At 44.5% G+C, this 27,058-nt stretch overlaps 1 protein-coding gene across 2 annotated transcripts in view; it reads right to left on the bottom strand.

Annotated features, from left to right (window-relative positions):
- Itpr2 (inositol 1,4,5-trisphosphate receptor type 2) overlaps positions 1–27,058 on the bottom strand; it is a 384,041-nt gene that overhangs the window by 82,261 nt on the left and 274,722 nt on the right. For both annotated transcript variants that reach the window (XM_028757612.1, XM_028757613.1), the window contains exon 46: positions 4,027–4,134. In XM_028757612.1, the coding sequence (XP_028613445.1) occupies positions 4,027–4,134 (108 nt within the window). The remainder of the gene's footprint in view (positions 1–4,026; positions 4,135–27,058) is intronic.

The raw sequence follows: 27,058 nt of genomic DNA, 5'->3' as shown, positions 1-27,058 counted from the left end.
TCCGGTTTCAGCCATTTGCACACCTCAGTTTCAGACCCGGTTTCTAACTTCCTTTTTCTTAATTAATAAATTTTATTCTTGGTTATTCCCCACCCCCCACCTCCACACACACACACACACACCCACCACTGGTTATTCATCTCCTGCTCCAGACGCTTCTTCCTTACAAATCTCTTTCCCATATTCGTAAGTTTCTGGGAGTTGTGTGTTCCCCCATCCACTCAAATGGAGATTTTAACTAGCGCCCTCTGTGTGACTTCCAGTTTGGAACTATCCGGAAGCACCCGGTGGGCTCACTAGCAGATATACAGCTGCATTTACGGGTCTCTAATTTTCAGTTTTAGGATAAGTTTCTTAGTTACCTCTAGTTGTCAATTTGGCAAAGCCTCTGACGAGGAATCCCTCGATCTGACTGGGCTATGGACATCTTGAATATTAACTGATGTAGGAGTGTCAAGCCCACCTTGCAGCACCATCCTTAGGCACGTGGTAAGAAAGCTGGCTGAACGTGAGCACAGAGCCGGCACACAGTGTTCTTCCACGGCTCCTAGCTCAGGTTCCTGCCTTACTGTCTCCCAGTGACATACTATGATGTAAGCCAAACAAATCTTTCCTTCCCAGGTTGCTTTTGGCCAGAGTGTTTTATCACAGCGGCAGACATGAAATTAGGATGATGAGCTTATGAACTATATTTTATGTATTCAGTTATGGAAAAATGAGCCATCGAGGTGACCTTGAACTCAGTACTTAAGGATCTGTGCCCAGTTCTTCCTAACAGGGGCTTCTGAGTACCAAGTGAAGTCCTTAGCACTGGGTGTCTTGAGTTCTCTGTACGCAGAGGTATTTTTGTTTTTAACATTGATGACGTGTTCCCCTGCCCACAGTTTGGTGTTTTGAGTGGTCCTCATGGGCTTACATATTTGAACATTTGGTCTCCAGCTAGCGGCACAGTTTGGGGGAGGTTGTAGAACCTTTAGGAGATGCAGCCATGAAGGAGGAGGCTTTGAGGGCTTATAGTTTTGCTCTTTCCCCTACCCTCCTGCATATGAATAAAACAGGGGCAGCTTCATGCCCCTGTCCCACACCTTTCCTTCCCTGCCTTTGGACTCTCTTTCCAGAACCTTAGCCAACATAAACTCTCTCTTCTGTAAATCGGTTTTAATCCTGGGACTGGTGGAATGGATGGGTGGCAGGAAATGAATACAGGTGTCTATAACCAGAGCCAGTGCTCTTAACAACTGGCCATCTCTGCAGCCCCTTTATATGCTAAGCTTTATATGCTAATTATTTAAAAATAATTAAAATATCAATTATAGAAACTACTGAGACATATTTGATACGGTAGCCAACCATATGAAAAGAATTGTAAAAGGTGTGCTTGATCAAACAGCATCAAGTATCTAAAAAATTTCTTAGGGCTCACTAAAGAAACAAAGCTGTGATTAGATGAGCCAAAATATTCAGTCCTCGCATGAAATGACACATTTAATTCTGGTTGTCACATTTCACAAAGGGCAATGACAAACCAGAGAAACCGAAGGAGGAAATGCTTTACCCAAAAGGAAGCCAAATATGGTTAATTTTCCCCTAGGTTATTCAACAGATGCTTATTCAGTCATTAGCTGAGGAGCCCTGGGGAACTGAAAGTGAAAAAAAAAAAAACCAACAGGATCCCCAATATAGAAGGGAGAGGACTGAGAAGCATGCTGGTTCTTCAAATGTTAGAGCCAAAGGCTGGGGAGATGGCTTGGGGGTTAAAGCATTTGCCATGTGTAATAAATGTGAGGGTCAGAGTTCAGATCCCCACAAACCCACTCAGTACCGGATGGGTGGGTTCCAGCCTTCCAGCAATCCCAACCTTGGGAGGCAAGCCTGAGGCTCCTCAGTGCAAGCTGGTTAGCAAGACTGGCCATAGTACCAGGCTGTGGCTTCAACCAAGAGGTCATGCCTCAGTGAGAAAGGCAGAAGAGTAATGGAGGTACCAACCATGGGTCCCCTTGTACTCATGCACAACATGCGCACACACACACACACACACACACACACACAATATAACACTAAGCCACCGCCCTGAGTGGAGCAAACACCGGGAATGGTGGATAATTACAATGGTCTAGTGTGACTCACAGATACAGAAGAATTTTCCAATGACCAACTGCTTAAAACTGAGTATGATTTCTTTAGAAGCGGTGACGCATGAGAGAATCTGAGAGTAAGATCTGGATCATGGGGCCCTCCTTCTTGGATGATGATTTGGCCTCAGCATCTTCCCATTTCCCAGGGCTACTAAAGTGATTGCTACAAGTTACCGTTCTTGATAATAGCCATTACTGCGATTGGTTCTCGTCAGGCAAATCTGACACGAAGCTGCGGTACTGTTGATGTTTATACATGGGGGGGGGGGGTCCGCTTTTGACATGAGGTGATAAAGCTTAGTAATGCTCAGAGACTTGGCGGAAATAAACAACAACACATAGAAATTATCCATTACGGAGCAAAGGTGCCTGTGACAGACACACTCTGCTGAAAACCAAAAACCATCTACCAGAATGAGTGAATGTGTGCTCATAAAACAGCAGTGACAAGCATCCACCACTCTGCTCACTTCTGCCTGATTAGTTCTGCCAAGAAGCATCACAGTGATACCCCAGCTAGAAGTGACAGCCAGATGGGTCCCCCGGCACACCTCCTGATCTGCTATAGAACATGAGATAATGTCTCATTTATGGAACAGGGAGAGGGCAGCTGTCAGACAATAAATGTGTAAACAGCTAACTTTTGAGTGTATGATACCAATATGAAATTTTTACTAGTGCTTCCCACGTTTTCTATACCGTCACATACTTTTATTTTACTTTTTTCAAAGCAAGGTCTCACTACGTAGCTGGCCTGTAACTTGCTAAACAAGACTGACATGGAACTTACAGAGATCTGCCTCTTTCTGTCTCCTAAGTGCTGTGGGTAAAGACATGTGACACTATGCCTGGCTTCAAACATTCTGTTAAGTCACAGATCCCTATCTTAAGAAGCCTCTGTAGAGGAATTTTAGTCCAGCGACACAGCTGCTCTTGCAAGGGATCACATCTGAAGACCTAGGTCTGTGTGATCTGGCTGGAATACACACGCATCCTTAGTGTACACCTTTAAAAATTAGTTTGTAGAAGGAAGCAGCCATGTTTGAAAGTGACATCTAATTGAGGGGCAGACAATGTGATGGATGACACACATTGAATGACAGAATGAGACAGAGATGGAATACGCCCAACTCTTAGGAGTTGGCACAGGAGAGAGAAGCTATCTAAGAGCAGCCCAGGGAGAGAGAGAGAGTCGGTCAGTTGGGAGTCAGTGCGGTGAGTCCAGTGGAGTTGAGTTCCTTCATGAGTTCATGCAGTAAGTGCAGGTCAGCAGAGGCAGCAGAAGCCAGAGAATAAGAAAGGGCCAGAAGATTAGAACACATTGCCAGAGTTAGTTGGAGGAGGCCAAGCAGAGCAAATCAGTGAGAAGCTGAGAGAAGCCAGATTGAATCAGTCAGCTTGGAGAGGAGTTTGAGCCAGAACAACTGAGATAACCAGCCAGCCAGAGTTCAGAAAGAGCTAGAGAGGGTAAGCTGATTCAGCAGGAAGTCTCCAAGACAACAATTGCAGCTGGCAAATAAAAGTTACATTTGCAAGCCTCCACAAATTTTAAGAGACTGATTCTCTAATATCTTGGATCTAAAATACCACTTAATAGCTAAAATACCACTTAATATTCTACCCTATTTGCTTCTGTGACTCAACAGGAGAAAAGCCTTATTCTCTCCATTTCAAAAAGCTTCAGCGTAGTTCTGAGGAAAGAAAAGACTCGAGATGGACAGACTCAGTTTCTACACATGGCTCTTAGACCTTGGCTTGTGGGACAGACTTTTTCATTTAAATCACCTGGTATTATTTCATAGTTCTGAGGAAAATCATGAAAATGGCCTCAGGCAGAAAGCAAATGCATTCTTTCACCACTGGGCCCTTTCCAGGGGTAGCAGGCAGGTACCTCGATCTGTGCGGTGTGGTTGGCGTAATACTTTAGGGCTTCATCCCCTTCCTCTGGATCGGATCCAGGCTTGAGCATCTGCTGCAATAGTTTATTGTGGCGGGCCAACTGCAGGGAAGAAAATAAAGGGTTAACATCTCCCTGCCTTTCTCTTGGGATGAGACTTTGAAGTTACTCTGTCTGTTGGTGCACACGTCATTCATAGTCCAGGGATGACAGTAATTAGCCATATACAGGGAAGGTATGTCTACATTTGAAAAGCATAAATAATGCATAAGAATCAGTCACTCTCATTTGTGGATAATGCCTATCTGTGATGACGGTGCCGAGGAGAAGATACACTGAGTGTAGCATCAAAAAAGATGAAATTCCTTCAAACTACATCTATGTGTAAATCAATGACCAGTTAACTACACAAACATGTAAACCAATGACCAGCTACACATACATGCAAACCAATGACCAACTACACATACATGCAAACCAATGACCAACTACACATACATGCAAACCAATGACCAACTACACATACATGTAAACCAATGACCAACTATACATACATGCAAACCAATGACCAACTACACATACATGTAAACCAATGACCAACTACACATACATGTAAACCAATGACCAGCTACACATACATGCAAACCAATGACCAACTACACATACATGCAACCCAATGACCAACTACACATACATGCAAACCAATGATCAACTACACATACATGTAAATCAATGACCGGCTACACATACATGTAAATCAATGACTGGCTACACATACATGCAAACCAATGACCAGCAGGGCAGCAGAAGAGTGTGGGCAGTAGAGATAGCACAGATGACGTATAGACGGGGCTCTGCATTCCAGAAGGCTTTCTCTTACTGTGTGTAATCCCAGATCCACAACAGCAGCTTTTATTAATCTACATTTCTGCACATTATCAGGTCAAAACTGGCACTTTATGGGCATAGATTTCAATTTCATTTGTACGTGAAACTGAACATTTAAAAAACAGTAACAATCTCATCATAACTATTTTCTTTTTTATGTGTATGTGTACGCAGGTTTATGGTGTGTGTGTGTGTGTGTGCGTGTGCACACACGTGTGTAAGTCAAAGGTCAACATCAGGTATATCTCTATCGCATTCCATCTCATTGCTGAAGATAGGGATTCTCAGTGTAGCCAGGCTGGCTGTGTCACATTGCTCCTGGAGGTGCCTGGCTGTACAAGGTCTCATCAGCTCCTACTTTGAAATCCTGGGGTGTACACTCTCACCACTTCCATTTTACAAATGAGGAAACTGAGGCACATGGAATGTGACCTTGTCTATAATCACATAGCTGGAAACTGACAAAGCCAGTCAGTGCTGAACTCAGACAGCAGCTTCAGAGCAAGTATCTTGGTGGTGTTACAAGGCTGTAAACATATCATTGTGTTACTCACAGAGTCTTAATATAAATGGGGCCATAAAGAATCGGCACAAATTCAGGCAATAATCCAGACCTGTAAGACCAAGTCAACATCCTACAAAGTGATAATCTGAACAATTAAATATTCATTCCACTGACTACAGAACAAATCATTTTGAAATGATTACTTTAGAATTGCATTTCAAGGTCATTTATGGACCATGCAGAAAAAAAAGATGTCTTATCTTTTATATATTTATGCTTATATTTTATATTCAACTAAACATGAATTATATCATTTTTATTACCATCCAGAGTCATGAAACTTGCTATGACTTGTAGGTGTTCCTCAAAGTCTAAGTGAATTTAAAAAGGAAATTGCTGTAATTGCTTGGGCATATTACCAACTGGCAAGAAGGCAAGAAGTGGTTGGTTCCGGGAGGTGAACTGGCAAGACTCACATGACTGACATTCCCAGGCTCAGGAATGGGCGGATGACCAGGCAAGGACACTCACTATGCTTCCAGCCTGAGCCACAATGCAGCTTGGTGCTGAAGGCTGAAGACTACCGGAAGCTGGCGGTTCAGCCTATGGGAGGAAGGTGGGTCACAGCATGTGTGCCCGTGAAGAGTGTATTAAACTCCGGGCCTCTCATTTATTCCTCTTTTCTGCTCCCTAGATGACATGATGGACAGATCTTCTCTACCACGATCTTCTCCTGCATACCATAAGGCCATGATGTTGTGCAATACGCCCATGTGCAACACAGTCATGGCCAAAATGCTCTGAAAGTGTGACACAGAATGAACCTTCCCTCCTCATAAGTCTACCTCAGCTATTTCATCACAGAGCTGAAAATCTGCTTAGTGTTAAGTCCAGGACTATTGAGCGGAACAGGGAGAAGTCTAGGAATGCCAATTACTACAATTAAATATAGAAATACATAAGGGATAAAAAGCAAACTTTGCTTCTAGAAACCCAGAGCTTTTAGTGTCACCGTCATGGAAGCCAAGGAACGGGTTGTAGCATCAGTTTGTCAAAGCCCTGGGCAGAGGTCATGCCTGGAGCCACAACCGAGGAGCATGGATGCAGAGTTAAAAGTCACCGGAGGCCAGCGCCCTGGAAGAGGCCAGCACCCTGGACCCAACAGAGAAGTCTGTACTACACCACACAGAAGTTCCAGGTCGCCATGCTGAGCTGAGTGGTCTGAACTTCCAACAGAGCTAACAGGTCAAGTTCTCACCAAGGCCAGTGCCAGTCAGCATTAACAATGAAGCTCCATCAGCTTCAATCCTTACCAAACACGAGCCTGACGTAACTGCCAGTCAGATATTTTTCCTGCTTCCTTCACCCCTATTCTTGGAGTCAGACCCCACTCTCTTCCTTTCCTCATCTCCCCAGAACCTTCATTCCAGTATTCTACAGCCCCTGGGATCAGTTCCAAGGGCTCACAAGGCAGCTCTCACAGAGACCATCTGTGACTTAGGTCCTAGGGTATAACCCACCCTGGCCACAGCAGGCACTCCATGGGCTGGGCAAGTAGACAGATGTGCACCCATACACATGAGAATTTTAGACTAAAAATTATAAATGTAGCACTAAAAATATATGTATGTATACTCATAGAATACATGTATATGGATAACATAAACCTTAAACGTACATATTCATCAACAGGGTCTTGAAGATCACTGTATAATTTTTAAATCAGAAGTTAGGGAATGAAGACAGACCAGAATGTTCCGAACGCCAGTAACAATGAAAATGATATAAAAATGTCTGTTTCACATATATCTTTTTTATCACTAGGATATTTATGTTCATTTCATTTGGTTCCAAGAAAGGACTGAATGAAAAGCCGGGATTTGTACCAGAATACTCTTCTATGATAATTCTCAGTACTTTTAATCTCTGGATTTTTTTTTCAGTGCGTGTTCAACTATTATTAATCAGTAAAATCATGACCCCAAAGTTGACTTTCCCCAGATCGAAGAGTGACCTGGAGCCTGAAGTCACATGATTGCCCAAAGTCACATGATTGCCCAAAGTCACATGATTGCCCAAAGTCACATGATTGCCTTTGTGATGATGCTTCCACACCCGACAACATTCCCCCCTGAAGCAACAGCAGCAGCAGAAGACAGAGTAAGTTTGAGGAAACTCTTCTCTGTAAAATATAAAGACCCATTGTCTTCAGAACGTGTGTTCTTCCTCTGATCACATGATGACATTATAGACAAAACCCAGGTCTAACTGCTGTGGCTTCGGAGAGAAACAGGACATCCACCATCCTTCTAAGCAAACTGCCAGCCAGGCACTGAAGGAACTAAAATGGCCACCAGTTTGTGGCTCCCGTGAGGTGAGAAGGAGCAGAAGCACAGGGATTCACACTGCGTTTGGCAGGAGGCAAAGAATCACACAAGAATCACCGTGATGAGTTTCAAAGAACGTCCCCAGGAGGGAAGGAAGCAGGAGAAAGTGGTTCGAGGCTGTGACTCTGTGCTCCAAGGACAAGATCTGGGTGAGCCAAGTCCCAGTGAGTGGGCATAGAAAAAAGGCCACACTCAATGACCATGTGTGGAGCTCAGAGTCTTACTTTGCATAAACTTTATATATAAACATATACAACTAACTAGTAATGGGTCTTTCAAGACTATCACACGTTCGTTGCACCAATAATTTTGGACTAGACATGGCATATCAAAAACTCCCATTTATATATTAACCCTGGTACATGAGTATGAACCCTTAAATAAGAGGAAAACATGGGCTTATAGGAGTCCACACAGGCAGCGTCCCGCAATGGTAGGATAACAGAGTCCGGCATAGGTCTCGACTGCCAAAAACAGCCAGAAAATGCCAGAAACTGCGGGGCAGACTGGAAAGGATGCTTCCCTCAGCCTTCATCTGGAGCTTAGCTCTAAGACACCCTGATTAGGACATCTGGCTACAAAGACCTTGAGACTGTTTTGAACTGTCGAGTTTGCTTTAGAGTAAGGGAGCCTGAGAAAGACACTACAAACATAGGCTGCAAAGAAACTTCTCTGAGCAAGACGAGATAGACTCTCTACCATCCTTCTGTTTTGAGAAGGAAATCATGGATTAAGAGGAACTGACTGGAAGTGGTGCCCAGAGCTCACCCACCACTGCCGCTCTTTATAAGACGCTGCCCACAGAAGTGTCTCTCCTTCTAAAATGTTGTTGGCCAACTGCTACCCTGTCAGCAACAGGGCAAAGGCAGCTGAGAAGAACACGTTTCCAAGGAAACACTCAGATGCTGATGGAGGGGGGCATTTAGCCACTTCAGAACCATTTCCAGGAGAGGGGAGCATGCCTCTCCACCAGTCTCCAGAATCCAGGTGGCAGGCTTCCAGCATAAAGTCTGAGGTTGAACAAGACCTAGGGAGTACGTGAGCAAGGAGTCTTCTCTCAAGAAGAAAACTGCAGAGTTTTCCAAAGGGAGAGGTGAGAACATCGGGATGAGGAGACAGGAGAGAAGGGACAGAAACAGTGAAGCCCCACGTCTTGCCAACAGATCAGATGGGTGTTAGGAAAAAGAAGTCATCTTTCTTTTTTACAAAGTTCTTTGTTTCTTTCCCAATCATCCTTCTCCAACCCAAAACTGCCATCCATGTTGTCCAGAATGTATTTTACATAGAAACTTGGCTAGAAAGAGAAAAACAGTGTTTTCTTTTACATCCAAAATAGGCTCTTGAGAACCCAAAGATAAGATCAGAAGAAAGCAGGATTAGTAAAAAGATTGGCTGTGACAGAGGAGATGCAGGTGACATTTCTGAGAAATAGAGCTTGACAAACTGGGACTGAGCACCCAGAGACAGCTGCGAAGGATACATGACCTCCAGGCTGAAAGACCAGAGTCCCAAAGTAAAGAAACACACACACACACAGACAGACACACATGCACTTGGACAGACACATACACAAATGCACTCAGACACACACATACACACATACACAAATGCACTGGGACATACACACACAAATGCACTCAGACACACATATACACATACACACACAGGTGCTCTCTCTCTCTCTCTCTCTCACACACACACACACACACACACACACACACACACATATATACAGAGAGAGAGAGAGAGAGAGAGAGAGAGAGAGAGAGAGAGAGAGAGAAAGAGAGAGAAGAGAGGGAGGAGAGGCACCGTACACATGCACACACCACTCATCTACAGTGAAATAAGAAACTGTTCCTCTGAGATTGGGTAGGCAAGATGCTAGTGCTGAGGTAACCAAGGAGACTGCAGTTGCATCTTGGTGGCCTTCTCCAGAAGGTGAGAAATCCCTTGTGGTCAAACGTCTTTGAAGTTGCAGGCTGTTCTGGCTATATCAGAAACTGTGATAGCAGGGCACTTTCCCAAACGCCACACGTACGCACTAATGAAGGGTGTGCATCCTCAAAGGACAGCACTTCACTGCACTGTCACTTACACTGTGGTTTTACATCCTCAGGCTTTATCAAGAGGATTCTCGGAAGAAATACCTTAAAAGGGAGATCCAGGTCAGCCATGATTTAGAAGGGGCGAGAGGCCAGCTTATCTTCATGAATGTGCTTCCCACCTCATAAATATTCATAAAGATTTATAAGATGTACAGCACAGCGCGGAGGGAGCTGCTATACACCCTCTTAGTCAGCCCTTCCCAGGCCCTCCCACCTCTCTGGAGTGTACTGTCCTTTGCTCTGCTAAATAATTGTCTCTGTCAACTGTCTGTCTGTCGACCTATTTGTTCTCTCATGATGAGAGGATCAAGGAAACATTACTTGGTAACTGGTTCCCTAATCACAGCAGGCTTGGAGGAGGGACTCCAAAATGCCAACATTTACCCCATAGCTTCTTCTCATTAGTTTTCCTATACTTCATCAGTTTCTCAGACAGGACCTAGTTTAGGCTGCCCTATAACTCACCATACAACACAAACTGGCCTGGAACTTGGGGCAATCCTCCTGTCTCTTGCTGCCAGAGTGTTGGGATTGCAGGGACCACCATGGCTGGTTGCTCTACAGTCTCCTTACCGAGAGTTTGAAAAACATTATTTGTTTTTATATATCTATATTTTTTTTAAGAAATCCACCTCCACCATGGTTCTTAGAGATTTGTTAATTATTTCCATAACAGTGGAAGTTAAGACAAAGGGAACACGCAAAAGCAACAAGGAGTTGGGCAGAGTTAATTATTAAAAGTGAAAGCTCTTGGTTTTCAGATGATCTATACTCACACTGTAAGGGCTTGTCTTAAATGACAGCAGAGTCAGCTTTAGAAAAACCCTTTAATGATAAGAGGAAATGGCTTATGAACCAAGACAAACACCAACACACACACACACACACACACACACACACACATATACTACCCATACATGCAACAAACACATACTACCCACACAACACACCCACACATATACTACCCACAACATACACATACATGCTTCAGACATTTACAAGCACGAGATACACACATGTACTACAACACACAAACACATGTGCGTGCACACACACACAGAGGGAGAAGGAGAGAGAGAGAGTGAGAGAGACAGAGAGAGACACAGAGAGAGAGAGACAGACAGAGAGAGAGACAGAGAGAGAGAGAGAGACAGAGAGAGACAGAGAGAGAGGATGGCCCAGTGGGACATTGAAAATGTTCTCCCTCTGATGTGTGTGAGGAAAACATCAGAGCTGTCACATTTGGGAAGAACTCTCCTCCAAGCTGTTCATACCCTCCTGACAGACTGTGCCTGCTGGAAAGCAGATCCCAGGCCCCTCCCTCTGACTCAGAAACTCAGTGAGACTCCACCACGTAGCTTCAACCTAAATAACATTTGCCCAATTCTGTCCTTATGGTAGATATTATCACCAGAAACAATTTGGATTCTTCACCAAAAATCCACATTTTTTAAAAACTAAAATCAACAAACTTTCCTTTTTTTTTTAAGGAGTCTTTCTTTTAAAACATAGTAGAAAAATATAAACACATAAAGATTCTTACTAACAGATGAACTGAACACATTTTCTAAAAGGAACTGAAGTTGGGATCAGGTATACGAGATGAATTTCACGAAACGCTCGACACCGAGCCCTCACCCAATGCTCTCATTCCCAAGTTCATTGTTCTCTTTCTATTAAAATGGATAAAATTACTTCACTACCATCGACATACTAATTAAGTTATAAAAAGGTTTCTAGACCGTATGATATACACAGTAGATATGGATTCAATAATAAAACTGGTTTTTATAATTGGAAAAGATGTTGACACAGGTGTGTGAAGTCATCCTTACTTTACATTAGTGTGCCCCTAATCCAGAATATGAGTCTTGGACTGTGGTGGTTTTGCTTTACTTATAGTTATACCTCATATCCAAACCATGTGTTCAGCAGACAACGGATGCTTAATGTTTGCTGGATGGACAGCTGGACATTGAGTGACAGGTGACAAGATAGCATAATTACTTTTCGTTACATGGCAAATCGACTTTAAAATGACCCGCATGTTTAACCTCCTGAAAGGCTACTTTCTAGAAAACGATGGATTGGCATACTCTATGTAAATTTTAGAAAGTATTTTAATTGCTATTTCTAGAATCAAACTGTAATTCCTCATAATAATATACGAACCAGGAAGGATATTGCATGCTTCTCTGGCCAAACACATTCTGATTCCATCTCTGTTTCTAGTGATCTCTGTGTTTTCCTCAGGGCAGGGAATCAAGAGGTGAGAAGCTGCCTTTGGATGGAGGAGACTGAGTCTGAGCTACCGCAGCAGCTCCTCTGCTTGGCTAGGAAACTAAGAACTGCTGCACAAAGAGTAACTACCAGGTGAGTGGGCTCAACCACGATGAGTGACTATTCCTGGTCCCCCTGACCTTTCATGACAGCTCGTTCAAGCCCCTTGACCTTTCTAAGACCAACTGCCTTGCAGCGACACAGACAACAGCAGAGCATTTCTGGAGAATCACAGCTCCTGTGGCTCCTTAGGTGCCTGGGCAAACTCCCTTGCTCAGGGAAGAAGCCAAATTACTCTCCAGCTCTTACCTGCAGCAGACCTCCTCTTGGAAGAGTGAGTCACTTGCTGGAAGTCTTGACAAAGCCACTGCAAACTGTGTTAATTGAAGGCTTGAAATTATAGTGGTGAGTCCTACTGCAGTCTACGAAACCACTGGCGGGCTCAGAGAGCGATGTGAAGCCCACAAATTAGATAGATGTAGAATCGGGGGTGTGGTCTGAGCAGCTGAGAGAAGCTCTCCCTCCATGGATATCTCTCTAGTTTTCTATTTCTAAGCTACGCCAGATGAGATCTATCATGACTCCACTGTGTCTCTGTTGAACTGAGTAACGGGGACTAGAAAGGTCAGCTTGTGTTCCGTGGAGTGATTTGTAAAGGGAAGGATTACTGCTCAGATAAACTCTACATTTCAGCCTCCCCCTACCCACCTTCCCAGCAAAGGAGCAAGCAGGCAAGGTGAATCTCAGCTCTAAGACACAAGTGACAGCAGATGCTGGCGAGGATGTGGAGAAAGAGGAACACTCCTCCATTGCTGGTAGGATTGCAAAATGGTACAAACATTCTGGAAATCAGTCTGGTGGTTCCTCAGAAAATTAGAAATAGCTCTACCTGAAGACCCAGCTATACCACTCCTGGGCATATATCCAGAAGATGCTCCACCATACCACAAGAAGAACAGCCTTATTTAATAGCCAGAAGAAGCTGGAAGCAACCCAGAAGTCCCTCAACTGAAGAATGGATATTGAAAATGTGGTTCATTCCCATTTACACAAAGGAATACTATTCAGCTATTAAAAATGGGGACATCATGAATTTTACAGGCAAATGGATGGAACTAGAAAATATCATCCTGAGTGAGGTAACCCGTACCTAAAAGGATATTCATGATATGCACTCACTGATAAGTGGATATTAGCCAAAAAGTACAGAATACCCAAAATATAAAGCACAGATCATACGAAATTTAACAAAGGAAGGCCCAAGTGAGAATGCTTCAATCCCACTTAGAAGAGGAAACAAAATAATCATAGGAGGTGGGGGGAGATCTGGATAGGAGTGGGGAGGGGAAGAGGAAAGGGTAACAGGATCATTTATGGAGGGGTACAGGAGAGAAGCCCACAGGACCAGGAAGATGAATGGAAACAAGCAGCCTCTGGGGATGGGAGGTAGGGGAATCCTCTAGAAAGTCCAAGAAACCTGTAAAATGAGGGTCTCTCAGGACTTAATGGGGGTGACCTTAGCCAAAATGGCAAACATTGAGGAGAGGGAACTCAAAGAGTCCACCTCTGGTAGATAGACAGGGCCCTAAGTGGAGGGGACGGGGTGCCAACCCATAGTCAAAATTTCTGATCCAGAATTTTTCCTGTCTAAAGACCTGCAGGGACAAAAATGGAGAAGAGACTGAGGGAAAGACTGTCTAATAAACAGCCCAACTTGGGATCCACCTCATGGGGGGCACCAAGGCCTGACACTATTACTGATGCTATGATGTGCTTGCAGATACGAGCCTGGCATGGCTGTCCTCTGAGAGGCCCTACCAGCAGCTGACTGAATCAGATGCAGATACTTATACCCAACCATTGGAGCGAAGTTGGGGACTCCTATGGTTGAACTAGGGGAAGGATTGAAGAAGCTGAAGAGTAGAGTGACACCATAGGATGACCAGCACTCTCAATTAACCCAGACCCCAGGGAGTTCCCAGAGACTGAGCCACCAACCAGGAGCATACAGGAGCTGGTCTGAGACCTCTGGCACATATTCAGCAGAGGACTGCCTGGTCTGGCCTCAGTGACAGAAGATGCGTCTAATCCACAAGAGACTTGAGGCCCCAGGGAAGGGGGATACCTGGGGTGGGGGGATAAAGGGGAGTACCCTCTGTGAGACAAGGGAGGAGGAATGTGATGAGGAACTGTAGGGGGACAAGAAGGGGCACAGTGCTAGAATGCAAATAAGTAAAATAAGAAGGAGGAGGAGGAGGAGGAAGAGGAGGAGAAGGAAGAAGAAGGAAGAAAAGAACAGTCTAACAGAACTGGAAAGAGACCAAGAGGTTTAAGAGAGGTTCTAGAAGGTATGTGATCATTTGGAAGGTCAATGTCCCAGCTTGCAAACAAGAGCAGGAAAGATTGAAGCGAGGGAGGGAAAAAAATTTAGACAAACTCATTTGCAAAAATGCATCCATCCTTCTTTTATAAAAAATAGCCAGTAAAAATGACATATAACCATACAAATATTGAACACATAGGCACTTTGGACAAAGGTGTTACCTGTAGTATCAATTTCATTGTTATGACACAATGAGGTCGTGAATTATCCACGTATAAAGCACGATTATTAACATCATCAGATCCATAAAGTAGTCACATGCAAATGCAAAAATGTAAAAATCGTATTCCAATCCAACTTAAAAAGCTCTTCTTTTTAAAGTGAGCAATTGTGGATTAAACACATGCTTTGTGCCCTTGCTTCTGCACTCTGAAATCTTGGATTAGTCCCTGGTGTGAATTAATTCACCTCAGACATTAGGGTTTGAGAGGTGAAAAGACAAGAAAAACTTTCGCTCTCAAGGAATTTCCTATTGGGCAGAAGTCACAAACAGACAGGGCAACGGACCTATCAGAGGGCCAAAAACAGGAAAGCAGAGAAGGTGGAGTAGAGGCTGCCATTGAAAATCAGACCACCAGGGACCATTTTTCCAAGAGCTTAGAAAAAAAATAGTAGCAAGTTCAAAGACACAAAGCAGGGTTACAGTCTGTGGTTTCAAAGCACAGCCCTGTATCATGAGCAGAGAAACCGAGGTAGAAAGAACCAAAGGCATGAGGTGGGGCTCCAGGTAGTGCAAGGCATTCAGAGCCACAGAAGGCTTGATGTGTAAGCCACGTGTGGCAACATACACCTGTAATCCCAGGACTTGGGAGGCCGGGAGCCCAGCTGTGAGTCTCAGGCCAGCTGGGCCACCTACCAGTCTCTCTCTAAAGCTGAAAAAATGACTTATGCTAAGAAACTGAGTATTAGAAGGTGCTGAGTCCAGGAGAAGTCCAGGAGAGATACAATCTCTTTGTTAGGGCTACCTATGGCTCTGTGTCAGGGATACTTGGGAATGCCCATGGGAATGGAAGAGGAGGAGCAAAGCCTAAGGACAAAATCCATGAAGAGGCCAAGGTGACAAGTCCAAGAAGTTGTGAAGGATGTGTGGGACAAGGACGACTCAAGAATCCAGTTAGCATTACAGGTTCTGAGAAGACCCAGGGTCGAATGCTCTAGCCCCTTTGTACACCAACTCTCTTCTCTGCAAGTGAAGTTACTGAGAACATCCTGTTAGTGCAAGTTGCAGAGAATCCCTAGATGGCCACAGAGATGCAGGGCAGATACTAAGGACTCATTAAACGGGAACCCAAATAAGCAAGTAAAGAAAACGTAAGGGTACTATGAGCTCAACCATAATGAGCGTTCAAAGCTGGAGGGTGCAAACCTCGTCAGCCAGAAGCTTCCAGTTGAGTGAGAAGAGAAGCATCCCTGGCAAATCATCAGTTTGACTTCTTTAAGGAGAGCAAGTGAAAATGGTTAAAGTGGAGGCAGAGCCCAGAGGCTGCCGGAGGGCAGAGCTCATGGGAGGGCTGGCCTGGCTGTCTAGTCAGGGAAGTGGATGGATCCAAGAGAGCATGAGTTTCTCCCTGGATGACTGCTTATAAAACATACCATTCCACGAGGGAAGGGAGCCAGATTAACCTAGGGGCAGGCAGAGGAGACAAGACTAGGTTTCCTTCCTCCTCGGTACTTCTGGTCTACCACCTACAGGAACGGGAAATGTCAGGTCCCCGAGGAGAAGTCAGGAAGAGCCTGGCTGCCCGGCCCCACCCACATCCTGAAGCTTGGAGATACTCTGGACATGTGTGTCTAAATTAGGTGTTAAAGATGTGGGAGTGACCAACGCTGGCCAAAAACAAGCTAAGACCTGGAATCCACCACAGACTCCATAAAACGGGTTGATAGAGAGGAACTGACAGCGAAAGCTTGCCCACAGAAACCACGCTCTGTGAAAGCTGAGCAGACAGATTTCTTTATTCCTTCTGTAGCTCATTTGTGGGTTCTCTGCCTGCACCCACTTAGTATGTGAACCCCTGGGTGAGTTTGAGCCCTTCAATTCTCTAATGAGTACCTGGATGGCTATGTTTCTCTCCCCCTCAGCTCTGTCTCAAACATTTGAGCAAAAGGCCTCACTGTGATTCCCAAAGACCACAGACATTTAATTAACACAGTCACCAGAGTCCAAAGCATGCCTTACAGATGAGAGCTATGGAGGGCCACACAGAGCGGGGACTCACTGGGACAAGCCCTTGGCAAGGACAGAGATCTGCTCTTGCACATGGGACCCTGGAAAGTAATGCCACTGGCCCAAGAGAATACCAGTAAGAAGAGGTTCAAGGAACCCTGGCATGTGGATATTTTAAACAAAAGAACACACACACACTCACATACATACACTCACACACACTCTCACACTCACACACACTCTCACACACTTACACTCACATACACACATTCACACTCACTCACTCACACTCACATACACACTCATACACACTCACATACACACTCACACTCACATACACACTCACACACATGCACACACATACTCACACACACTCACACACACACTCTCATACATACACTTTCTGAAGAGCTGCTGGAAGACGCTCAGAATGATGAGCCATAGCCCACCTGTCACCTTGACCCCCAGATATGAGCGTGAGGGGCTGGGGATGGAGGTGGGGACAAGGACGGGTGGGAAGGTAATGACGACTTAGATCTGAGATTCTTCTCTCCCTCTGCTTAAGGTGGGGTTTGCCAGGGTTGAACTGCCTCAGGTCGCTGCTCCCCTGAGTCTCTGGTGTCCTTCGTGGTGTGACCTCTCAGTTCCTCTGCTGATTATGATCCAGTTTGGACACTAGCCAGAAAAACGGATTGCTCATCACGGGATTGCTGTATACCAAAGCTAGGGGTGCACTTCCTCTCTGGGGACTTGAGGCCGATTGTCCAACCTTCTTGTTGAATCTCACTGCCCTCCTTCTTTATCCTCTTCTCTCGTTTCCAGCGATTCCCAGGGGTTTCTTTTCCTCCTACCCCCCCCCCTTAGCCCCTTTAACATTTTTAATCTCTCTAGGTTTTCCCTCTTGGCTTACTCCCTTAGTTCCAGTTGCTTCCTCGGAAATCTCATCTACAGCACAATCTCAAACACCATCTATATGTACGTCTGTATACCTTGATGTTCAAGGCTAGCTTCTCTTCCCGGGAATGAAGTTTGGAGCTCACTCCTTGTATTGCTTTATCTTAATGTCCCATTGATTCCCCAGAACCCATGGGCTAGAGCTGAGCTCGTTGCTTTATTCCACTCTCAGCTTTCCTACCTCCAGCTCAGAAAATATCATCTGCCCATAGTCGACTCTTTCCCCAGGAGCTGGCCAAGCCTCATCCTCACTTTCCCTGGGTAAAGTAGCTAGCAATGGAAAGAGGCTGGGGTGTGGATGGCAGGGAGCTGACTTCAGAACAAGTCACAGTTTCCCTTCCTCCTCAGTACACAGGGTTTACTGCCTACGGGAAATGAAAATGTTAGGTCCCCAGAGAAGCCAAGAAGGGTCAAGGAGAAGACTAAAACCCTCAGTAAGACTGGCAAGTGCTCTGAGCCTGATGCCACCTACCCCACTGTCTGGTGTCCAACCATCTTCCATGGCTGCAGGGTCTTATAGTACTTTATCAGACTGAGAAATACATGAAGAGAAGGGGAGAGATGTAAGTTTCTTTCCTTCATCTCTTTCAGTGTGAGACTTTTGATTACTTGTTTTTTTAGGAGATAAATATCTACTTGATAAGTGGGAGTCAATTAATCTAACTTCTGAGAAGAGGAAGGTGTGGACAGAGAGAAAGTAAGCATCTGTCAGGTTGGGGTGACAGCAGGGAGGGGGGAACCACACAGAGGGGAGGAAGGGAAAGAGTAGGAAGTTGTGTTAGGTCAGGTGATGGGCCTATCAGACACCAAGAGAAGGAAGCTGAGATGGACAGAAGTCCAGAGACACGTTTTTTAAAGACTGTGGTTTGGGACAGCTTGAGTTGTCAGGCGCCGTAACAGGACAAGCTAATAATTAGCAGGTGATCATCCTGAAATGCTTGCCTTGGATTATTATATAATCTGTGACAAGTGAGTCCTTATTCAGCAAGGCTGTAAGGGACATATTTTAGGAAAGATTCCTGCAATTAATATGCTTTTCCTATTATTATTAAACATATATAACAATCACCAAGCAATAGCACACCCCTTTGGAGCAGATCTCTGTAGACCTACGAAGATGTACTGTCTTGTAGTGATGCTATATAGACAAATAGACGACTTCTTAAGTCTTAATGATAATACTATAAACATTCCTAAAATTATATCAATGATTATTAAGCTCTTTTACAGTGGGACTGCTATTAGGTCCCTTTCTGATAGTCAAAACTGCTATGAGAACTGCCAGTCTCCCAAGTGTCATCGGTTAATTGTCCTTAGATAGTAACCAGACTTTGTCCCATTCAGAGCACATTCCAAGAGGTTGTAAAACAATTAACCAAAGGTCACTAATAGAGAACTCACGATTTATTATAGGTGCTAGGACAGAAGATAAAATACTGCCTGGGTTTATCTATACAAAACTTCACTAATTTCTTAGTTATAGTTTTAAACCTCCAGTGAACCTGTGGAGCTAGACAGGTGATGGATGTTTAGCTAGATAATTACTCCTAATGGATATGCATGTAAACATTCTCTGTTGTAAACTTCTATTTCAATTTATGATTTGATTTTTTGTTGTGAACTTGTGATGAACTCTGTAACATGTGGTCATGTACTCTGAGAGATGCATAAGTACTGAAGACAAAGACAAAGGGAAGCTGCCGTTTGTCCCTTCCTTTCCTTTTCCCTTGCCTAGAATTCTTTCCCTTAGAACTTTTCCCTTATTAGAATGTTTTCCTTTTCCCCACACAGGACCTTTCCACTTTTTCCCTTAGATAGCTTTCATAGGAAACTTTCTACACTTAGTAATAAACTCTATAATAACTTCTTTAAGTGCTTTTTCTTCCTGTGACCTCAGACTAGCAGGCATATTAGGGCCCAACAGTTCCTGCTGAGAGAGTACAAAGGCTATTTACTTAATCCTTTGCTGTTTTTAGGCTGAGGTGATAAGTGTAAAAAACTGCAGTTTCTGGCCTCAGAGGACACAGAAGGCAGGTCAGCTACAGTAGCATAGTAAGTAAACTTTTCTAGCATAGATAAGTAAACTTTTATTATACAACAACCCTAAATATCTCGTAAGACCAAGTCTTACACCCCACCTGTGCTCTTCCCCCTCTGCTGCCTCAAGAAGAACCAAGAAGAGAGAAGAAGCAGCCTTTACCCACCACTCTGGGGCTGGTCCCCTGGCATTGAGTAAAGATACCCTGGGTGAATAGTCAAAGGTGATTTGGGGGCTACATCCAATCTGAGTCTCAGTAGACAGAATCCAGGAATTTGAGCTGACTCCATCTGAGTATCCCATGTTGCTTCAGAGTGTTTCTCAAGTCCATATCAGGCATAAGCAAGGAACATCTGTGGCCCATGCTAGACACCCCTTTGTTCTGTGCCTTCACCCCTAGATCTCCATTCTGCTTGACCCAGTCATGGCTTGGTTCACAGAGGACTTGATCATCTTCCTGACCCAAGGGAAACATACACCTGCCTGCTCTGCTCTACAGTTAGTGGTTCTGCATTTATTATCAGAGTCCCACTGTCCATGGTATAAGCAAGTCTTACAACCATGGAATCCTAAGGTCTTTGTCCTGTGTGATTTCATGTCAAGTTGATACCAGATAGAGTCATTTTGGAAGTTAGAATCCCCCAGTTAAGGAAATGTCCCACCAGATTGGCCTGTGGTGTATTTTCTCAATTACTGATTGGGGGTTGGGGGTAGGGAACAGTCTACTGTGGGTGATGCCAACACCAGACATGTGGTCCTGTAATGTACATGAAAGCAGGCTGAGCAAGCCAGGTAAAGCAAGCCAGTAAGCAGCACTTCTCCATGATCTGTTTCAGCTCCTGCCTCCAAGTTCCTGCTCTGAGTTCCTGCCCTGACTTCTTCCCTCAGTGGTAAGGCTGGGGTGTTGAAGCGTAAGCAAGAGAAACCTCTTCCTCTACAAGTTGCTTATGGTCATGTTTTTATAACAGCAATAGAAACCTAACCTCTAACGTCTTCCTTTCGTATCTATTTAGAAACATAAAGGGTATGCCGCTACATGTGTGTGTCAGGATCACAGAGAAGGGCTGGCGAGCACCCCAGTGGTAGAGCACTTGCTTCAAATGCCTGACCCCTTGGGTTCAGTCCCCGGCACCACCAACAAGGAAAAGAAAACAAGGTGAAATTTAAACATGTAAATGTGAATTGGAGAGATGGCTCATGAATTATGGGCACACGGAGATCTGACAGAGGACCTGGGCTCCGTTTCCAGCACCCATGTGCTATGACTCACAACTGTCTGTGACTTCAGCTCTGGGGAGCTCATCCTCCTGGCTTCCACACGCCTCCACACTCATGGGCTGACAATCACCCACAGATACACACAATCACATATACTTTCACTTTTAAAATTATAAATGTATGTAGCTGGGCATAGCTAGAATCCCAATATGTTAGCGATGAAGGCAGGAAGGTCAGAGGTTCAAATCCATCCTCAGCCGCATAGCAAGTTCAGGAGAGCTCAGGCTACTTGAGATCCTGAGTCAAAAATAAAGACTAAAAAATAACTACAAAAATAAATGACTAATATTTTTTCTCAATTTTAAACACCTACTTCTTTATCTGTGGGAGATGGGGCACGTGGCACAGAGAATGGCGGCCAGAGGACAGCCTTGAGAGTTGGTTCTCTCCTTATATCACGTAGGCTCTGGGAACTGAACTCAGGCTGTCATGCCCGGGGCCAGGATCTTTTCTTGCTGAGGTTCTTGCAGACCCAGCCCGTCATCAGGAGGCGATTTCAAATATGGGGCACGGGAAACTATGAAGACTATGGAAGCCATTTACAGTGAGATTTGGCAAACAGCCCTCATGGGTGATATCTGTTCTGCCAACTGTTTCATAAAATGAAGTTTTATTTGGTAACACAGCCAGACTGGCTTGTTTACACGTGGACCATGGCTGCTTCGACACTAGAATTACAGAAGACGGTATGTGCAGCAGACAGGATGGTCTCACAACCCTAAAATATTTACTAGCCGGCACTGGGGAAGTCCCCACTTAGTGGCACCAACCAGCACATGGTTTTCAGGCCTCATGCAGCTGCTAAAAACTTAAACATACATGCGTATGTACATATACATTACAGACAGATGGCCAGATGACATCCCTTAAAATAATCAATTTTAAATCTCTAAAATGGAGCCTCTTTCATTGATAACAGAAATCTTATCCAGGGGCTTTCCAAAATTTCCCCCTACTGTATAATTTCAGACAGTCTCTTGATTGTGACATTAATGGTTTTGTTGTTATTGTTGTTGTTTGTTTTGTTTTGTGTTTTTGTTTCTTAGTTTTTTGGGTTTTTTTTCTGTGAAGGGCTGATTTCTTTAACAGTTTACCATACAGATCCATTATTGTTTTATTGCAGCTGCCTGGTATTTTTCTGCATTAAGTAATTCTGAAACCCGCATTAATCAACAGACACAAGAGACGGGGCTGAACAATCTCGTCACTAATCTACAAGGCTGACATACCCATGTTCTTGGCCATTACACCAGAAAAGAGCGATTTTCAGACAGCTTTACCACAGGCACAGTACTAGGCACCTAGTGACATTCAAGAAAAAGACTCCAGATTAAAAGAGGGGAGGTGAGATGGCTCAGTGGTTAAGAACCCTGGCTGCTCTTCCAGAGGCCCTAAGTTCATTTCCCAGCAACCACATGGAGGACAACTATCTAGAAAGGGACCCAGTGTCCTCTTCTGGCATGTATGTGTACATGCAGACAGAGCACTCTTAAATTTAAAAGATACATAAGACCCCAAACCTGAGCTAGACACAATAACCCACACCTGCAACCTGTGTTGGAAAGAGGCTAAAACACAGGCAGAGGACACCAAGCAGGGGAGCCATCCCTACCATAGTGTAAGCTCACTATAGAGCATGTGTGTGCATGAGTGTGTGTGTGTGGATGGTGTGTGGATGGTGTGCATATGTGGTGCCTTATGTGTGTGTGTGTGTGTGTGATGTGTTTATGTTGTGTGTGGTATATGTGTGGTACACGTGCTCATGTGTGTGTGTGTGGTGTGAGTATGTGTGGTTTGTGTGGTGTGTGTGTGTGTGGTATATGTGTGCTGCAGTTGCTCATGTGTGCTTGTGTGTGTGTGTGTGTGGTGTGTGTGTGCACACGCCTGTGCATGGTTTGTGTGGTGTGTGTGTGTGAGTGAGTGTGTGTGTGTGGTATGTTTATGTTGTGTGTGTGATGTGTGTGGTGTGCTTATGTTGTGTGTGTGTGTGGTATGTGTGTGTGGTGCACTTGCTCATGTGTGCGTGTGTGCGTGTGTGCATGTATACGTGTGTGTGTGTGCACATGCCTGTGCATGGTTTGTGTGGTGTGTGTGTGAGTGTGTGTGTGTGAGTGAGTGTGTGTGTGTGTGGTATGTTTATGTTGTGTATGTGATATGTGTGTGGTGTGTTTATGTTGTGTGTGTGTGTGGTGTGTGTGTGCTGCAGTTGCTCATGTGTGCTTGTGTGTGCGTGTGTGCATGTGTACGTGTGTGTGTGTGTGTGGTGCACTTGCTCATGTGTGCATGTGTGTGCATGTGTGTGTGTGGTGCACTTGCTCATGTGTGCGTGTGTGTGCGTGTGTGTGTGGTGCACTTGCTCATGTGTGCGTGTGTGTGTGTGTGTGGTGCACTTGCTCATGTGTGCATGTGTGTGTGTGTGTGTGGTGTGAGTATGTGTGGTTTGTGTGGTGTGTGTGTGTGTGGTATATGTGTGCTGCAGTTGCTCATGTGTGCTTGTGTGTGTGTGTGTGTGTGTGTGTGGTGTGTGTGTGTGCACACGCCTGTGCATGGTTTGTGTGGTGTGTGTGTGTGAGTGAGTGTGTGTGGTATGTTTATGTTCTGTATGTGATATGTGTGTGGTGTGTTTATGTTGTGTGTGTGTATGGTATGTGTGTGATGCACTTGCTCATGTGTGCGTGTGTGCGTGTGTGTGCGTGTGCGTGTGTGTGTGTGTGTGTGCGTGTGTGTGTGTGGTGAGGTGGGGGAACTGCTGATGACTTTACCCTCACCACTGTTAGGGAGCCGGGACTATTTTACACTCGGACAATCAAAGCCAGTTTAGCTTTTGCAACTTCATACGACAACCACACAGTTTTTACCTGATGGGTCTCATGTAGCTGAAGCTGGCCTTGAACCTCTGCTCTCTGGCCTTCACTGCCCTCAAGTTGGAATTAATGTGTTACCACTATACCCAACTCTTGCAATCTTAGGGGAATTTTCAAACTGTTTTATTAGGTTCCTGCAGTGGAAATTCCCCCATTACTAAAGTTCAATCTTACCTTACACATGTATGCTCACAGTGGCCACAGTCCTAAGCAATTCTGGAGATTAATTATTTTTACTGTTGGTGTGTTTGGGGGGTACATAGATATGTATGTGTGCATGTGCGTGCACGCACACGTATGTGGAGGTCAGAGGTCTTCATCAGGTCTCCTTCTCTAGCGCTCTTCTCCGTATCTTCCACCAAACCAGACCTCACTGCTCTGAGCCAGCTGGCTCTGGGGACCCTTGCACATCTGCCTCCCTGCCTGCTGGCTCTGGGGACCCTCACACATCTGCCTCCCTGCATATTCATTAGTTTTCTATTGCTGTGATAAAATACAATGGCCAAAGTTAACTTACATAAGGAAGGGTTTATTTGGGGCTTACAGTTCCAGAGGGTTGGGGTTCATGATGGTGGGGTGCAGGGAGCAGCAGCAGGCAGCTGGAGCAGAAGCTGAGAGGTCACATCTTGAACACTGAGGAAGCCAACTTGAAATGATCTTCTGAACCCTGGGAGCCTGCTCAGAGTAGCATGCTTTCTCCAGCAAGGCCATGTCTCCTAATGCACCCCACCCCCAACAGCTACCAACTGAGGACCAGGTATTCAAACACCCAAGACTTATGGGAGACATCTCATTAGAACCACCAAACTAAGATTGCAGCTTTTTAAGTGGGTGCTAGGATCCGAACTCAGTTTTTTACCTTATTCAGTAAGTACTTTATCAATAAGGCCATCTCTACGTCCCCAATTATTTACTTTCCATTCCAACTGGAAAGTAATAGTTGATTATGTCGAGGGATTGAAAACAGTAACAGGCGGAATCCCATCAAGTTTAGCCCGAAGCACTTTATCAGAAGCCTCTGTCAGCTGGGTGGTGTGCTATGATCTCATTTTCAATTCCCTTTAAACATCAGAAAAAGGATGCTCAGCCCTGCACATTATTTTTATCTTTTTTGTTACCAATAAACTCCACGCTAGTAGTACTGTCAAGTGAAAAGTGTGCCAGCCACAACTGTCAGAAGACTTAGATCATTTTCCCTTCCAAGGCTTCTGAATTTATAGTCTACGAGTACGACTACACACTGGCATTTCTCATTTAACCTCAAATCCCTGTTGTAAGCAGATAAGGTGTATACAAACACAGGAAGATCTAGTAGCTGGTTAGTTAGATCAATACATTGTTTAAAATACAATGTGATCCATCAGAAGAGTCATCATGTCCAAAGGTGCTTTGGTGTTTGCATAGGTCTCTGCAGACAAAGCTCACAAATGCCTACAGCATTTCATGGATGAGAAAGTTGAAGTCAGAGACACTGGAGAGCACCAACGGAGGGCAGAGGAAGTGAAGGAGCGACAGCCAAGCCGTTGGCACATTTCTGCTGACATATTACCGGGCTCCACGTGCTTCTGCAAGTTGAAAGACCCAGCTGTGTTTCCTACTTTCCACAAGCAATGATAATAGAAGTGAGGTAATTGTAAGTTAGTTAACACCCTTCAAAGATATTAGCGATGGAACTTATGTATCCAATTAAAAGCCCATCTTTCTGCTTTTACAAATAAAATAAAGGAAGCCTCGCTGATTACTACACATTAGCATGAGAAGGCAGAAGCGGGAAGAGGTGAGTTGCTCAAGTCTCTAGGGAAACACTTTAAGCAGTTTGAGTGATATACACACTTCCTCTGATTTCTGGGTATTTAGAGTAATTTATATGCATAGCCCTTAAGCTCAAGTAATTGCAGCAATGAAAAAGAATTTTTAAGGGGAAAGTGGCTTAATGAAGACTATCAAATATCGAGAAAACATTAGCATAACAAAGTATCCCAGTATAGAAAAACCAAAGACGTGCCTACCATCCCTGGCCCCACCTCCAGAGTTAAGAAAAGGATATAGCTAGCCCTTGGTCAGTGCCTAGTGGCATTTTCCTTCTGGAGCAAAGCAACTCTGATATCTCCAGTTCTTCTGTGCATGGAGGGGTACAAACACATGTGCTTGTAGGTATGTGCATGTATGCCCTTGCACATGTGGAAGCCAGAGATCGTTATCTGGGGGCTTACTGAACTGCTCCCCAGGTTATATTCAGAGACAGGTTCTCATGCTGGATCTGGAGCTCATCGATCAACTCAGCTGAACGAGCTGGACAATGAGGAGCTGTTTCCTCCACCCCAACACTCCATGCAGCCACTGAGGACACACATGGAAGCCTCCCTACCCGGCCATGTCCTTGTCCCAGTAGACTCTAAATCCTGTGGAAGTAGCTGCGGTCAACATGGGTGTAAAGGGGAGGGGAGCCAGACACTCGGGAACAGCCTGCTGCGTTGCTGGGTTTCAGACGTGCGCTCTGATAATCATGTCTCAGGGACAGAAATACGCAGCTAACAAAAGGTGACCATTAAGCAAAAACGTCACTGCTCCTCCTGAACCTGGTGTCTCAATCCTTTCACCCAGCTCAAAATTAGAGCTCAATTTGATCCCACTTCCTCCTTTGTGTATTTTTATTGCTTCTGCTGACCGTGAATTTAAAGGAGACATAAATGGCTCTAAACTAGACTCTTAGGTGCTCTGTGAATGGTATTTGCGTGTTTATAAAAAGGATTTAAATCTAACACATCAAGGCCATTATTATTATTGTTGTTGTTGTTGTTGTTATACTTTTCTTTTTGTAAAGTTTCTTAGAAAAAAAAGTAACTTGCAATTACCCATATTTGTGAGTTTCCAAGGCAATATGCGTAAACAATTAAATGTGCACAAATGATTGAATACACACAATTGAATATGCATAAACAGTTAAACATGCATGAACAACTGGGTGTGCATAGACAATTAAATCAGCAAAAGCGGAATATGCATAAACAACTGAATATGAATGACAATTAACTATGCATAAACAATTGCATGTGAATAAACAAACAAAACACACATAAGCAATTCAATATGCAGAAAATAGCTGGAAGTAATTCTAGCATTATGCATAGCATTTATTAGCTACTCTGCTTTTATGCTCTGGCCAACCGAATACCC

Source organism: Grammomys surdaster, unplaced genomic scaffold (genome assembly GCF_004785775.1).
Source record: "Grammomys surdaster isolate TR1022 unplaced genomic scaffold, NIH_TR_1.0 126176, whole genome shotgun sequence".
NCBI lineage: Eukaryota > Metazoa > Chordata > Mammalia > Rodentia > Muridae > Grammomys > Grammomys surdaster.
The sequence above is the reverse complement of the archived record's forward strand: the minus strand, read 5'-3'. Positions and strand labels throughout refer to the sequence as shown.